Genomic DNA, 14,072 nt, shown 5'->3' on the forward strand with positions numbered 1-14,072 from the left:
GGTATCGTTTCCATGAATGGGTGTACTTGACCTGCAACAATGTTCATTTCGGTGGTACATGTCAAAGTAGCATCCACATGAACGGCAGGACCCAACGTTTCCCCGCAGAACATCACACAAAGCATCACACTGCCTCCGCTGGCCCGCCTTCTTCCAATAATGCATCCTGGTGCCATGTCTTTTTGCTCCATTGTCCAGTTCTGATGCTTACGTGCCCATTGGAGGCGCTTTTGGCGGTGGACAGGGGTCAGCATGGGCACCCTAACCGGTCTGAGGCTACACAGCCCCATGCGCAACATACTGTGATGCATTGTGCATTCTGACACCTTTCTATCAGAACCAGCATTCACTTTTTCAGCAATTTGAGCTACAGTAGCAGTCTACTGTTGGGTTTAACCACACGGGCCACAGTTCATTCTCCACACGCGTCACTGAGTCTCATTGGCCGCCCATGACCCTGTCGCGAGTTCATCAGTTTTCCTTCCTTGTACGACTTTTGGTAGGTACTGACCGCTGCAACCCGGGCACACCCCACAAGAGCTGCAGTTTTGGAGGTACTAACAATCTGGCCCACAGTCAAAGTCGCTCAAATCCTTACACTTGCCCATTTTTCCTGTGTCCAACACATCAACTTGGAACAAAGGGTTCACTTGCTGCCTAACATATCCCAGCACTGACAGGGGCCATTGTAGCGAGATAATCAATGTTATTCACTTTACCTATTAGTGGTCATAATGTTATGGCTGATCGGTGTATGCGTTTTGTTTAGTTTGCTGATTTGGACAACCAAGTGATATGCTTTTAGTCTCCTCTTTTGTGTTTGGTGAATACAGGCATTTTTGGGGGGGAATACTAATAAGTCTCATATTCATCAAAACTCATTTATAATGTCCAACATGTAAGAGCTGATTTAAAGTGATTAAACATTAAGAAAAACAGTCTAACAGGATAAGAATGAATATAAATGATCCTGGCATTCACCAGTGTGATAGATTTCTGTGAGTGAGGGAGACAGGAAATGATGACAAACTGATCATGTGCCTGCCGCACTTTGTTTACCTAAATGTCGAAAGGCCGACTGGGTTCATTTACCCTTTGATCACTGAGAGTGAAGCACTCCAAAACACGCTCAATGTCTGGGGACTTTTAAGCCAACATGACCAGGTGAGTGTCACTTAGTATTATTTGTGGAAAATAAGCTTTCAAACTGCCGCCATCACGCCTCACTTTGCCCAGTGGGTGCTGTGTTTTTGTCCTGTTCTCCCTCCTGCATGTGTCGCTGAGTGTGGAACTGACAGGATTATATGGCAGCTTCACCTCCCCCAATTACTCCCAGCCGTACCCTGACAACCAGCACATAGTGTGGAACATCACTGTTCCTGTTGGCCACAGGGTCAAACTGTACTTCAGCCACTTCAGCATGGAACCCTCACACCAGTGTGAATATGACTACGTCCAGGTACATGTAGAAACTACAACTCCCATTATCTGCTCTGGACTGTGTAGCCTGCTAACTCAAGGGCCTCTGACCTTTTTTAAACCAGGTTTTGGCAGAGGGGAATGAAACGTTGAGGTTCTGTGGAGAGGAAGAAAAGAACTATGAGAGCAGCCCGAGGAACACTGTCGTCCTGTCAGCCAGGAACATCATGTCAGTGGTGTTCAGGAGCGACTACTCTAACGAGGGCCGATTCACCGGCTTCCGAGCTTTTTACACATCAGAAGGTGATGCAGAATAGTGGCATTTCATCTTCCTATTTAAAGCTATTCATGTATGGAAAAAAATGTATTGTGTTTTGTTTCTCTAACATTTTGCGCTCTAACAGACGTCAACGAGTGTCAGTCCAAGATAGACGGGGAGAGCGTGTGTGATCACTTTTGCCACAATTACATCGGTGGGTTTTACTGCACGTGCAGACAAGGATTCCTTCTCCATGACAACAAAAGATCCTGCACAGGTAAGAGCCACGCGGGCTGAAGCTCAAGAGGCATGTTTATCTGAGCCTCATCAAAGAAAGTCAGAGGCTGCATAGGGAGGTGCAGTGTTAAGAGCTTGGCACACAGTTGACTGTATACTGAACTAGATAAATATGGTGTAGCTGTAGTGTTTCTCAAGCTGAATAGACTGCCGCTCAGCTCAGCACTACCAGACACAGAAGAGATTGAAGGCAATCGAGCAAATTTCCAGTTCCAGGTTTTGAAGTTAATTTTCTTCTTCTGTTCGACAGCATTAGATGATGATGTTATACACCGGCGATTTTATTAGGGACACCTTGCTAGAGCTGGGTGGTGCCGGGAACATTCCTCAGAGATTTCTGTCCATATTGACGTGATAGCATCACGCAGTTGATGCAGATTTGTCGGCTGCACATGCAAATCTCGCGTTCCACCACATCCCAAAGTTGCTCTATTGGATTGAGAACTGGTGACTGTGGAGGCCATTTAAGTACAGTGAACTCATCGTCATGTTCAAGAAACCAGTTTGAGATGATTTGAGCTTTGCGACATGGTGCGCTGGAAGCAGCCATCAAAAGATGGGTACACTGGTCATAAAGGGATGGACATGGTCAGCAACAATACTCAAGTGGGCTGTGGCGTTTAAATGATGCTCAATAAGCGGCCAAAGTGTGCCAAGAAAATATGCACCAAACCATTACACCACCAGCAGCCTGAACCGTTGATACAAGGCAGGATGGATCCATGCTTTCATGTTGTTTAAACAACAAATTCTGACCCTACCATCCGAATGTAGCAGCAGAAATGGAGACTCATCAGACCAGGCAACATTTTTCCAATCTTCTGTTGTCCAGTTTTGGTGAGCCCGTGCGAATTGTAGCCTCAGTTTCCTGTTCTTAGCTGACAGGAGTGGCACGCTGTGTCGTCTTCTGCTGCTGTAGCCCATCTGCTTCAAAGTTCATCAGAGATGCTCTTCTGCATACCTCGGTTGTAATGAGTAGTTATTTGAGTTACTGCTGCCTTTCTATCTGTTCCAACCAGTCTGGCCATTCTCCTCTGACCTCTGCCATCAACAAGGCATTTGAACCCAGAGAACTGCTGCTCGCTGGATTCTCTTTTTCAGACCATTCTGTAAACCCTAGAGATGGTTGTGCGTGAAAGTTTCTGAAATACTCAGACCAGCTCGTCTGGCACCAACAACCATGCCACGTTCAAAGTCACTTAAATCACCTTTTTTCCCTATTCTGACGCTTGGTTTGAACTTCAGCAGATCGTCTTGACCATGTCGACATGCCTAAATGCATCGAGTTGCTGCCACGTGATTGGCTGATTAGATATTTGCATTAACGAGCAGTTGAACAGGTGTACCTAATAAAGTGGCCGGTGAATGTGAAATAGTTGGTTAATAACGTTTTTTAGTTGGTGCAATTTGGCGAAATGGTATTTAAGTGTTTATTAAACTAAACTAAAGTAAAAAATTCTGCTACTTTCAGATGTTGCAAGAAGGGTGAATAAAATTGAGATTAAACTGCTGGGTTGTTAACTTGTAACTACTCCTAATTATAGGACGAAAATGTTCTTAATATTTCACACACTGCAGAACAAATGCTCAGAACACCATTTTCTGACATTTCACACAGGCCACATCGTTGTGTTCTACGTTGGTTTTCATTCTTTCATAGCCGGCCTGTGCTAACTAATTTCAGACTGAAAAGCCACGCTGATGCACAAAGCAGTTGATCTCTGCCAGCCGGTGTACGGCAGGGTTAATTACTGTCGATTCCTGAGGGAAAAGCAACTTCAAAATGGCATTAAAAATTGATACCTGTGTGCGGCGCTAACAGTGCACTGACACGAGGTAATTAATCACAATTAGCAGTTGATGTGCCTTAAATTATTATTCTTTGCCAGAGGAAAAAGGGTGGCAAAACAAATCATGCAATGAAAAGGCAAAAATGATTATCTGCCTACAGATTTCACTAATTATATGAATTAGAGCAACTCAGCCTCTTTGCTATACTCATTTGTTTCTGTCTGTAACAACATGTTCAGACTTGCTGCAGCAATAAAGCCAACCTAAATGAATCCCATCATCTTTGATGCCGAGAAATAACTTACAAATTATTTCCTTTTGCTCATAAAACTTTAAATTAATAAAGCAGTTGCAGACATCATCACGAGGCCTGTAAACTATTAACAATCAAGAACTTAGAACACTGAGAACTGGATTTTAATGAGTTAGTCTCTCCTACAGTGCCGTGCCAAAACCAGGTGTTGACCTCACTGTCCGGGGTTCTAACCAGCCTGGGCTACCCGACTCCTTACCCACCCATGAGTCAGTGCGACCACACCATCCGTCTGCCCCAGGGCTACAGAATAATCTTGGACTTCCTGGAACCCTTTGACATAGAGGGACACCCAGAAGCCCCCTGTCCGTACGACATGTTGAAGGTTAGTCATGTGACTTCACAGACCCAGGAAGATGAAGTAGCAATGTATTCCTGCTCATGCTTGTGGAGGCAGTTTGTTACTGACCTGTCCGCCTTGGGTGATAAACTGTATGGCCACGTCGTGTCCTGCATATTCAAGTTTGTCCGGGCATAAATCAATCAGGCGTTTAATGAATCAACATCTTTGTTTGTTACTTCCGGTTTCCTTTTTTCAAGGTTTCCACAACCGGGCAGGAGTACGGACCCTTCTGTGGATCAAAGGCACCCAGTCGCATTGACACAGGAAGTTACCAAGTGCGTGTTGCATTCAGATCGGACGCTAGCGGGAAAAACAAGGGATGGAAGATCAAGTACACGAGTACCAAAGCTGAATCCCTCACTTTTGCTTAACACTGACGGCTTATTGACATATTACAAACTTTACACAGTGACATTTTCATCAAGGCAACTTGACACAATCACAGTTACAACAACGATCTCCAAATTTAGAAAAAAAATGTATCTGATTTCTAATCTAATTATTTGATATCTTTGTTTTTAGATGCTGCTATAATCTCAGCAACACACTTGTGATACTTGTGCAAATAAATAAAGACGAAAAGCCACAAAAGATATTTGTTTAAACAGTTTAAAAAGTACTTATTTCAATACAGGGGTCAGAGATGAGAGAGATAAAGATCTAGCTGCTCTTTCTCTCACTGGTTACATAATATATCGGCAGACTTAATAAATGAATTCTGTAAAGTAGTTTGTAAATCAGTCAGTCTGGCCTAAGAGGCAGTGAATGCTGGTCGTTTAACCCTCATACATAATGCAGCTTGTTCTCAGCAACCCCAGCCCTACTCCTCTATCAAAACAGTCATTATGAGGTTCTTCAGCCCCACATAATTGCCTCTCATTTGACACTTTTGCATTCACTTACTAATGTTTCTTCCATCTGCGCTCCACAAGTGGGGCAAAAGAGCACGTCTGCATGTTAGTAAGAAATCCACTTAGTGTTGATTTACATTTCTGTTGCTTCAGTGTTTGATTAATTTTTCTTCATGTCTCTTGGAATTAGCCCACACCACTTTTCTATGACCTCATTACGTTAACTTTGCCTGAACTGTAATATTGTTATGTTCTTTTTACTTTTATAGGCCAGCACAACTTAGCAACGCAAGGTGCGTACTGACCCATACATCACCTTGGCATTTGCAACCTATCTTAGGTAGACACGCATTCTCTGAAAATCATCCGACCACATAAGGATATGGTTCGTTTCCAGCATAAAAGTCCAGACAGTCCTCGGGGCAACTTGGTGCTTAAAAGCAGAGGAACAAACCTGCAGTTTCTACCGGAGCTCTGTTAACTGAATCTAATCCGGCAGACACTGTGACACATGATAGCACCATCGACTGCTCCCGTACCCCGCTCACTTCTTGCTGCTCAGCCTTGTTGGAGGCAATTCCACAGGAATTACGCACACCATGAAACCCATTAAGCAACAGTTGGAAGATATCTGGCAGCAGCATGCAGCCAGTAGGCTTACAGCTATGCATCTCGTGCATGAACGTACTCTTTTGAAGAGGGAGGTATGAAGGAGGTTTAATGTGTGGTTCATGCTACATGCACCTGAGATTTTATAATTAAAAAATATTGGACAACAGCACTGCTTAAAGTTTGAGGGATAGTTTATTTAACAATAAAAACCCTCCAACCACCATGCAACATGTTTATAAAAGATACCTTAAATCACACACTGTACAATCATACAAAACTTTCATTTGTTGTACAAGTTTAAATAGATGCAAATTGTGAATGTGTTGGGGAACTCACCTGGCAATTCTTACACAGGTTACTTACAGTGAAACTGTGTGACATGCTGAGGCTCAACCTGTGCCATACATAGACCCAACAGTGAACAAATAAGAGATCTTAGTGAATGCTCCATTTTGTCCTGTGTGTAATAAAAAAGTAGAACTTTGGCAAGGTTGAGATTTTTGTACAAAAAGATGACCCTTCTGCCAGTTCTAATCCATTGTCATTTGAATACATTGTTCAAGAGACAGATAAGATGACGGGCATGACAAAGACCTTCTTATATGACCTATGAGTCACACAGACCTGCACACATCATACACACCATCTTACATCAGACTGCCACCCGACTGATGCAGAACTTCAATAAAAGTGAATAATAGAGGATCTTTGATGGGCTCTCAACCAGAAATACAGGCCGTCAATATAAGTCAAAGATGAAGGTTAGTCATTCTATCTGTAATGTCGGTCATAATGTGTTCAGTGAGGCTTACTTGTGTGGAGTGATGTACATTTATTATCTTGACGGCCTATTTTTAGAATGATAAATTACTTTGTATACCACATTTACATGGTCAATAAGTCGAAAACACGTTACTCTCAGCATGATCTGGCCTGCAGTTTCTGTATGCACTCCATGTCACTCTAACATGGTGCTTTGGTATCTTGCATTGGTATTTCTACCATTCATTCCACCATTTAGAGATTTAGAGACATTTCACACCGAGATGTACATGAAGCGGTGGTACAAACTGAATCATCATTACAAGTCAGACATTTCTTAGCAAAAATAATCTACTAGTGGCCTTTAAATGTGGTTAAAAAAAAACAGTAAAAACTATGGCAAGTTAATATTACATTTCCAGGAGTCACTTTGGGAAGATAACAAGCAGGAGCATGTTATAAGCAGCACAGGATCGGCCTTGTTGCCAGATGACTCAAATGAGAACACAATGCTACTCTTAAACTCCCAAACGATTCCCTGTACTCAAGGTCATTTCAGCGATAGCAAGTGTAAATTTATGTGCTGTTGTAAAACAACAACAGACATAACTTAATTAATTTTGTTTCACCATATGCTTGACATCTGCAGGGTTTCTCTAGCTAGTTCAGTCTGTTTCTCGAGTATATTCAGCCTCATACAAAATAAAAAGCAGTGCACACCTGCTCTCTTAATTGGCAGTGTTTACCAGGGGAGCAGAATGTAAACAATAACACTGGGAAGCTGCTTCTACTGTAATATTTTCACAATAATACACTTATTTGCTGATTGATTCCACTTTCAAAGCTGCCTGCTAAATAAGAAGTGGAAGCTACAAAGCGGCACAGCTTAGCATTAAGATTGGAACAGCGGGAACAGCTGGCCTGGCTCTGTACGAGAAGAACATTCACCTATTAGAACCACTAAAGTTAATTAGTTAGGTAACAAGCAGAGCCAACAAGAAGATATGAGGCTGCTGGTAACCACATTTGTTTTTACCTGGGACAATGCCGAGCTAGCTGTTTTTCTCATGTCCAATCTTCTGCTAAGCTTATCTAGCTTTCTGCTGCTCCAGCTTTATAACACAGTTATAAGAGTTGTATCAATTTCTCAGCAAATAGGGGAATTAGGGATGTCACGATACAAGAAATTTAGTAGTTGATACCAGTACCAGTGAGATTCCACAATTCTCGATACTTAATTTGATACCACGGTAAACAAAACAAAAAAGTAAAAACACAACAAATGTATTATTATTGATTGTATTCTTATTCACATATTTGCTTTGATTAAAAAAAATCTTGGCATTAGCAGTTTTAATTCTGTATTATAAGCTGCTTAGACCTAGTGTTCTCTCTTATATCTATTTAATATTGCTGTGAAAATAATCTCCTCCAAACAACTTCATATTATTCAAGTTTGTCGCCAAAAACTACATTTAAGAAGATTGTATTTGAACACATCGTGATAACATTCTAAGTTACTAATACTCATTTTTACTGAATAGAGCTTGAACGCATCCTAATGCAACTCAATGCAACCACCATTGTCTAGCTCTGGCTCCGTTACTTAGTCAAGCAGGACTGTGCTGTCTACCGGCTAACAGCTAACGTGACAAGCTCTCCTCCGGCCTATTTCAACAACAAAAAAAGAAAAATGAGTACCATCACGTTTTCAGAATTTTGGCATCGACTTGGTATCGCAGTATCGGTTCTCGTGACATCCCTAAAGGGAATAATCATATTTCCTGAAGTGTCAAACTATCTCCTGAAGTTTCACATGGATGTGTTTATTTGTGATTATTTTTCAAAGTTCGCCGGCATCAAAAAAAAAAAAGCCAAAGGAAAGTTGATGCCAGCGGTTAATGCAAACACGTCTTTGATAAACATGACCCGTGCAAATCACCCCGCCTCCTCTGACGGCAAAAGCATTCAAGTGGTTGCAAGTTGAACAAAGTGATTGAAACATCAACATTATTAACATTCATAAATTCCAGCATTCTGGATATCATCAGTAACACAGGATAGATCCCATTCTACTGACCCCGAGGCAGGTAGTGTGATTTCTTATCAGTCTCTGCTCAGGTGAGGCCTCGGCCTAGTTGCTGCCTTCAGCTGGAGTGTCTGCGCTGTCCTCCGCACTCTTCTCATTGGTCTGCTGATGGCTGTCCATCTGTGTGTTGCTCCTGATGGACTGCACGGCCTGAACCTGCTGGAGGCGCTTGGTCAGCTCGGCTTCGCAGGCCTGCAGCAGCGCAGATGTCCTCGTTCTGTCCCAGCCCAGCACCGGTATCATCGAGTCCACCCCTCTGCTCACTACCAACTAAAGTATACGGAAGAGAGTTTGTTTCAAAAACTGGGAAGGTGAACTTTTTAAACTCTACACTAACTTTACAAGTTACACAAGACGTAATGTAATGGATCTGTCAGCCCTGTTTTTAAATCCTGCCCTTTATCCTGCCATAAATGATAGTGGACAAAATAATAAACTTGAATTTTACATCAAGTCAATGCCCTTGTATTATATAACAGAGCTGCATCTCTAATAAAGTATGGATGTGTCCAGACTTGCAGTTTCACTTAATTGCCTTATCAACTTTACAGCTGCTTATTAGAGTTAATAGGGTATGTAACAGCACAGGCCTTGTGTCAGAGGAAACGATATGTGAAGAGTGTACGAACAGTGGCCCCACATTGTTGAGACGTGTAAATGCAACTTGTTTTTCAGGCTAAATCTTCTTCATCTGCTGTATAATGTCCTAATAGTTCTAAAAAATACTGAATCTTCTGATGCATTTGCAGTTATACACAGTGCATGGATTTATACTTGGATACTTCTGGTGTGAGTGGACTACCTGCAGATCCTCAGTGGAGAGTCTGGTCTCCGGGCTTGTTTTCCCTTTCAGCACCATCAGTGTCCTGCACATGAATCCAGAGGCAGAGTCCACCTCCATCGCATCCGGCACATCCACGTCTCCAGCTCCTGACAAATCAGAAAGTGCCTTCTTTCATTTTTTAGAATACATCACTATAGCAGGTGGCATTATTCAGCAGCAGCAGCAATGGTTCCACCTATTGGCCAAAAGGCACAAGTACAGCTCTTCCCTGACCAAAAGACACCAGAGGGAATACACTGATAACTGGTTTATCCTTAGTTGTTGGCACGGAAAATATACAGGAATATTTGTACGCTGCGAATCCACAGATGATTTATCACATGCAATATGTACTTAATAGGCTACTGTTTCAGGTGGAATTATTCCAGTATGACATATTCAGACGTGCTGGAAGTCACTCATAGCTGGAGGTACTGAGAGAAAGTCTGTCTATATGATGACGTAATAAGTATGCTGCGCACATTTTTTTTCAACTGAAATATCAATGATTATTTCCATACAAATCGACAGCATTTGTATAGCCTACTGAGTTTTCGAGCAGGAATGCTGGACAGAGAAGGAAGGGAGTGACACAAAGAGTTTACACAGATGTGGTCTGTTCCTCACACAGTAACATGTAGGCTAATATTACAGTGCAGCACAGTGAGGATATGTAATTTCATACAGGAGACGAGTGATACGCAAGTCAGACCATGTTGGAGCTGTTCTTATCAGACTGTCATTTGGTCACTGAAGTTACACACTTCCCTGATAAACTGAGTAGGCCTAATATCAGGGCAAGATGATCTCCACTCCTGTGCATAATCACACACTCCCTCTCTTTCGCTCCTTGTGAGACCTCTCTCTCTCTCTCCCTCTCCGCTGAGTTGATTGTTTTAAAATATTACATGAACTACCAAGCGTCAACATTTATAAGTAACGTTTAGTAACTCTCCTTAACTGTGTAATTCACAGTCATAACCACATTACACATCCTGTTATACAGTGTCCATGTAAAATTGAAGTAATTGAACTCACTGCTGCTCTGTCTGAAAGGACGATCAACGTCCCAACGTCTTTTCTTATTTTTTTAACACACACACGTCAGACTTACTTCACCTTTTTATTAGCTGATCGGACTTTTTTTAGCTTAACCTTTTCTAAATTCTAAAAAAGAAAACTGTACTCTGCTGAGGACAAAGCGTACCTTCCTGACTGGGCTCACCTGGTGCTTCCTGCTGTCCGTCCTCTTTCTCCACAGTTTGGAGGTAAAGCTGAAGCAACTCCTTGGACTGCCTCTCCTCCTCTCGTCGGTCCAAAACCCTCTGCAGTGTCTCCTGGAGGTCTGCGGTCCTCTTCTCTTGGAAGTTCAGAGCAGAGGCTAGCTCAGGGCCTGGAGCATCGACTAGGGTCTGGAACAGCAGATGACAAAACTTATACTTAAATCTATAATATACCATAGCTTTGAGAACACTGCAGTGTGTGTATGTCTTGCTTCTAGCAATAACACAGCAATAAAAATAAACAGAGAAGTACAGCAGATTGTAAATGTCGACCATTTGTTTTTTCAGCATATGTGGGGCCTTAAACACACTGAATGGTGTTTTAAAGAGATCAAGTCTTTGTTATTTTGGTCTTTTTATTGTATAGGTTGACAATCTGTCCATCTTTCATTACTTTCCAATGTCTCAATTCTGTCACCTCACAGGGTCCAACTGATGACATTAATCTTGAAAAGGATTCATGAAAAATTGGTTCACAACTCTGTAGTTTCATTTTTAAATAGGCTCCCTATTTTCCTAAAGCAGCAGGGCAATGTAGTTTTTAGAATACACTACTCATACAGGAGAAAATAACAAATGTAGTGGATGATCATCTGTGGCTGAAACCTGACTATATAATAAGAGAGAGAGTGTAGTAAAATTCATAAACAACAATGTTTATCTTGATGAAGGAACATGTCAACCACTGCTCCACTGTGGCTGCTTTTAATCCTTTCTAAGCCACACTGGAAAACTTTCACAATAAGGGAAAGCTGCATCAGAGTTTGGCCACACATAAAATACGTGTTGGTCAATATGTTATTAGTTTATGTCTTTCAATGGGATTTGTTAACAGCAATAAAATAATACAATATTACATGCCAAAGCTGGCGATGACAACTGAGGAAAGCAGTTTTCAAGTAGAACTATTTCCTCATTCTTTTGTCAACAGTACATGCTTTCATAGGCATGACAGCAAACACTGTTTCCTAATTAGAGGGATAACATTTGTACCTGTAGGTCTGCCTCAGACATGAGGATGATACTGGTGAGGTCCTGCCTCAGCTGCTGAGCCAGATCCCACCAGGGTGCTGCAGCACTCGAGGTGTCCACAGTATCGGTCTCCAGCAGCACAGAATCCCTGGCCATCCAGGCTGTGCCACCATCCACTGCAATGAATAATAAATTAAAATGTTAAAATTAGAAGACTGAGTAAATATTTTAGAGAAATCAAAAACATAAATAAAACAGCTTACTCCTGCGAAGTGGAGACCATGACTCCTTATCATGCAGCAGCATGAACTTTGTGTTTGAGGGTAAACACAAAAAGTAGCCCTGATCCTCAACTATCGTCCCATCATCCTCTAAGACCACTGTGACCGGTTCACTGGGGCTGAAGCCAAGAAACTCACATCCTGAGGAAAGAATAAAGTTATTATAGACTTTACAGAACTTGTCAATATGCTTTATTATGAGCGCAAAAGTTGTCAAATGGCCATACTTCACAACGAGTAAGTTAGGACAACAAAAACTGTCAGAAAAAACGAACACTCCACGTGATCATTAGCTGATTCAAGCCAATTTCAGTTACTTCTGTTCTTCATAACAAGTCAACCCATGTGAGCTGTCACTTCAATTTTTCATCACTTTTATTTGTATTTGTTTGTTCAGTGTTGCTTAACCCGCTCTGCCACTTTAAAATGATGCTTGCCTTTTAAAAGGTTTGCTTGCAGTCTCCAGTGAATCTTAAGTGAGACATTTGCAATATATTATATATATTTGAGATATTTAAGTGAGCATCCTGGTGAGTTTAATAGAGAAATACTGAGCTGCTAATATTACCTTTGTATTTTATTATTAACTAATTTTTATTTGTTTTAAAGGGAAAACACACAATTCTGTAATGCCCAATGCCACATTTAATGATTTAGTAATTTATATAACGGTCAAAATTATGTTTTTTTAAAATGGAATCTCTGTTGATTCCCACTTATACATCTATAAATACAAAATGTAAACACACCTCCAATGGACAGAGACCTTGAAAAGTGCATTGGTCTGGGCAACGCCTGGTGACTAGCATTCAAAGAATGAGCAAGGCAGGAGGGAGGTCTTTCATGACTTTTCATGTTTAGTTCCTGCAAGTTTGGACACGGCGGACTGTTGCCGCAGAGCTCATGTGTGATCTTGACAGATAAGTGAGCAGCAAAGTCCTCATGGTGGTAATGTTACTTGAGTTCTGAAGATCATTGTACATCAAGACATTTATGATGCACGTTCACATTATACAGCACCCTGCCGTGTAGCACAAACAAATAACGTTCATATGATGACAGCTAAAGACAGTTACAAAAATATAGCCTACGGTTATATAAAACTGGATTTCACCTTAATGTCAGATATCTCTGTATGTTGTCTTCTATCAAACACATGTTTTAATCAATTATAGAAGCCTCAAAATTCTACATTCACCCTTAAGACATGTTTACAAGTTAAAACCCATCCATGACAACTCACCTTTTAACTTCAGGTCCTCCAGGGAGGGAACTGCCAACCCATATGACTTCTGCCGTGTGAAATTGCACACCTTACACGGTTTCCTATCTGTCATTATACACCTAATGTGGAGAGAGGTATTCTTCTTCTTTCTTTTATATTAAAGCCGATAAGTATCGACCACTCTAGCCTATTATCCTGTCTTGTAACAGTTTCGAACACGGAACCGCCGCGTTGTCTTCTTCTTCTTTTTGAGGTAAAACAACATTTAGCCTCCTCACTGCCTCAGTACTGCCACCTTCTGGGGAGTTTTAACGTCTACAGTATCCGGTCAGGAGGATTCTCCTTATCAGGTCTGTGTACCAATGACTATCTTGTTGTACTGTTTAGTTAGCCAGAAAAAGATTGAATTTTCCCTAAGAGGTGTATGTAAAAAGCAATATGTTAAAAAAATATCAGGATATGCTACTGTTGTTGTGTCACATTTTTGCAGTACCAAAGCTGTCATGATTTTTCTGCCATTTTGAACCACAATCAACTGTCCAAAAGAATATACATCACCCTATCCCTTTAACATTGACAGTTTTGTGCATCTAAGTTGTGTCTTTTGTTTGTTCCATTATCAGCCATAATGGTTTTTTTAGCATGACCCTTTATAATGTTTCCTATTGTGGCAGTAGAAGTTCCACACTGTGTTTGACAGATAAAATGTCACCCTGTTTATTCTGACAACATATCCTACTCCATACCAGCTA

The 14,072-nt window shown here is 41.4% G+C and overlaps 2 protein-coding genes across 2 annotated transcripts; one reads left to right on the plus strand and one right to left on the minus strand.

The window, feature by feature from the left end:
• Window positions 1–1,156: 1,156 nt before the first annotated feature.
• On the plus strand, window positions 1,157–4,793 carry masp2 (MBL associated serine protease 2). Its single transcript, XM_069659621.1, has 6 exons — window positions 1,157–1,164; window positions 1,237–1,459; window positions 1,545–1,722; window positions 1,824–1,955; window positions 4,208–4,404; window positions 4,620–4,793. The coding sequence occupies exons 1-6, from the start codon at window positions 1,157–1,159 to the stop codon at window positions 4,791–4,793; spliced, it is 912 nt and encodes a 303-aa protein (XP_069515722.1).
• Window positions 4,794–8,356: 3,563 nt separating this feature from the next.
• Window positions 8,357–13,517, minus strand: dffa (DNA fragmentation factor, alpha polypeptide). Its single transcript, XM_069660879.1, has 6 exons — window positions 13,339–13,517; window positions 12,078–12,236; window positions 11,836–11,990; window positions 10,785–10,971; window positions 9,539–9,666; window positions 8,357–9,006 (listed from the first exon to the last, which is right to left on the minus strand). Exons 1-6 carry the CDS (start codon window positions 13,430–13,432, stop codon window positions 8,782–8,784), a joined length of 948 nt encoding a protein of 315 aa, XP_069516980.1. The 5' UTR covers window positions 13,433–13,517; the 3' UTR covers window positions 8,357–8,781.
• Window positions 13,518–14,072: the final 555 nt, after the last annotated feature.

Source organism: Semicossyphus pulcher, unplaced genomic scaffold (genome assembly GCF_022749685.1).
Source record: "Semicossyphus pulcher isolate SPU_LCO1_2020_fin unplaced genomic scaffold, fSemPul1.0.p SCAF_13, whole genome shotgun sequence".
Taxonomy (NCBI): Eukaryota; Metazoa; Chordata; class Actinopteri; order Labriformes; family Labridae; genus Semicossyphus; species Semicossyphus pulcher.

Excerpts from the sequence above, each read along its gene's own strand:
- masp2 (XM_069659621.1), top strand. Across the intron at positions 1,723-1,823 it reads AGCTTTTTACACATCAGAAG|ACGTCAACGAGTGTCAGTCC; the intron begins GTGATGCAGAAT and ends GCGCTCTAACAG. Across the intron at positions 1,956-4,207 it reads CAACAAAAGATCCTGCACAG|TGCCGTGCCAAAACCAGGTG; the intron begins GTAAGAGCCACG and ends TCTCTCCTACAG.
- dffa (XM_069660879.1), bottom strand. The coding sequence starts at position 13,432 with ATGACAGATAGGAAACCGTGTAAGGTGTGCAATTTCACACGGCAGAAG. Across the intron at positions 12,237-13,338 it reads GGAGGACCTGAAGTTAAAAG|GATGTGAGTTTCTTGGCTTC; the intron begins GTGAGTTGTCAT and ends TTCTTTCCTCAG. Across the intron at positions 9,007-9,538 it reads TCTCCACTGAGGATCTGCAG|TTGGTAGTGAGCAGAGGGGT; the intron begins GTAGTCCACTCA and ends CGTATACTTTAG.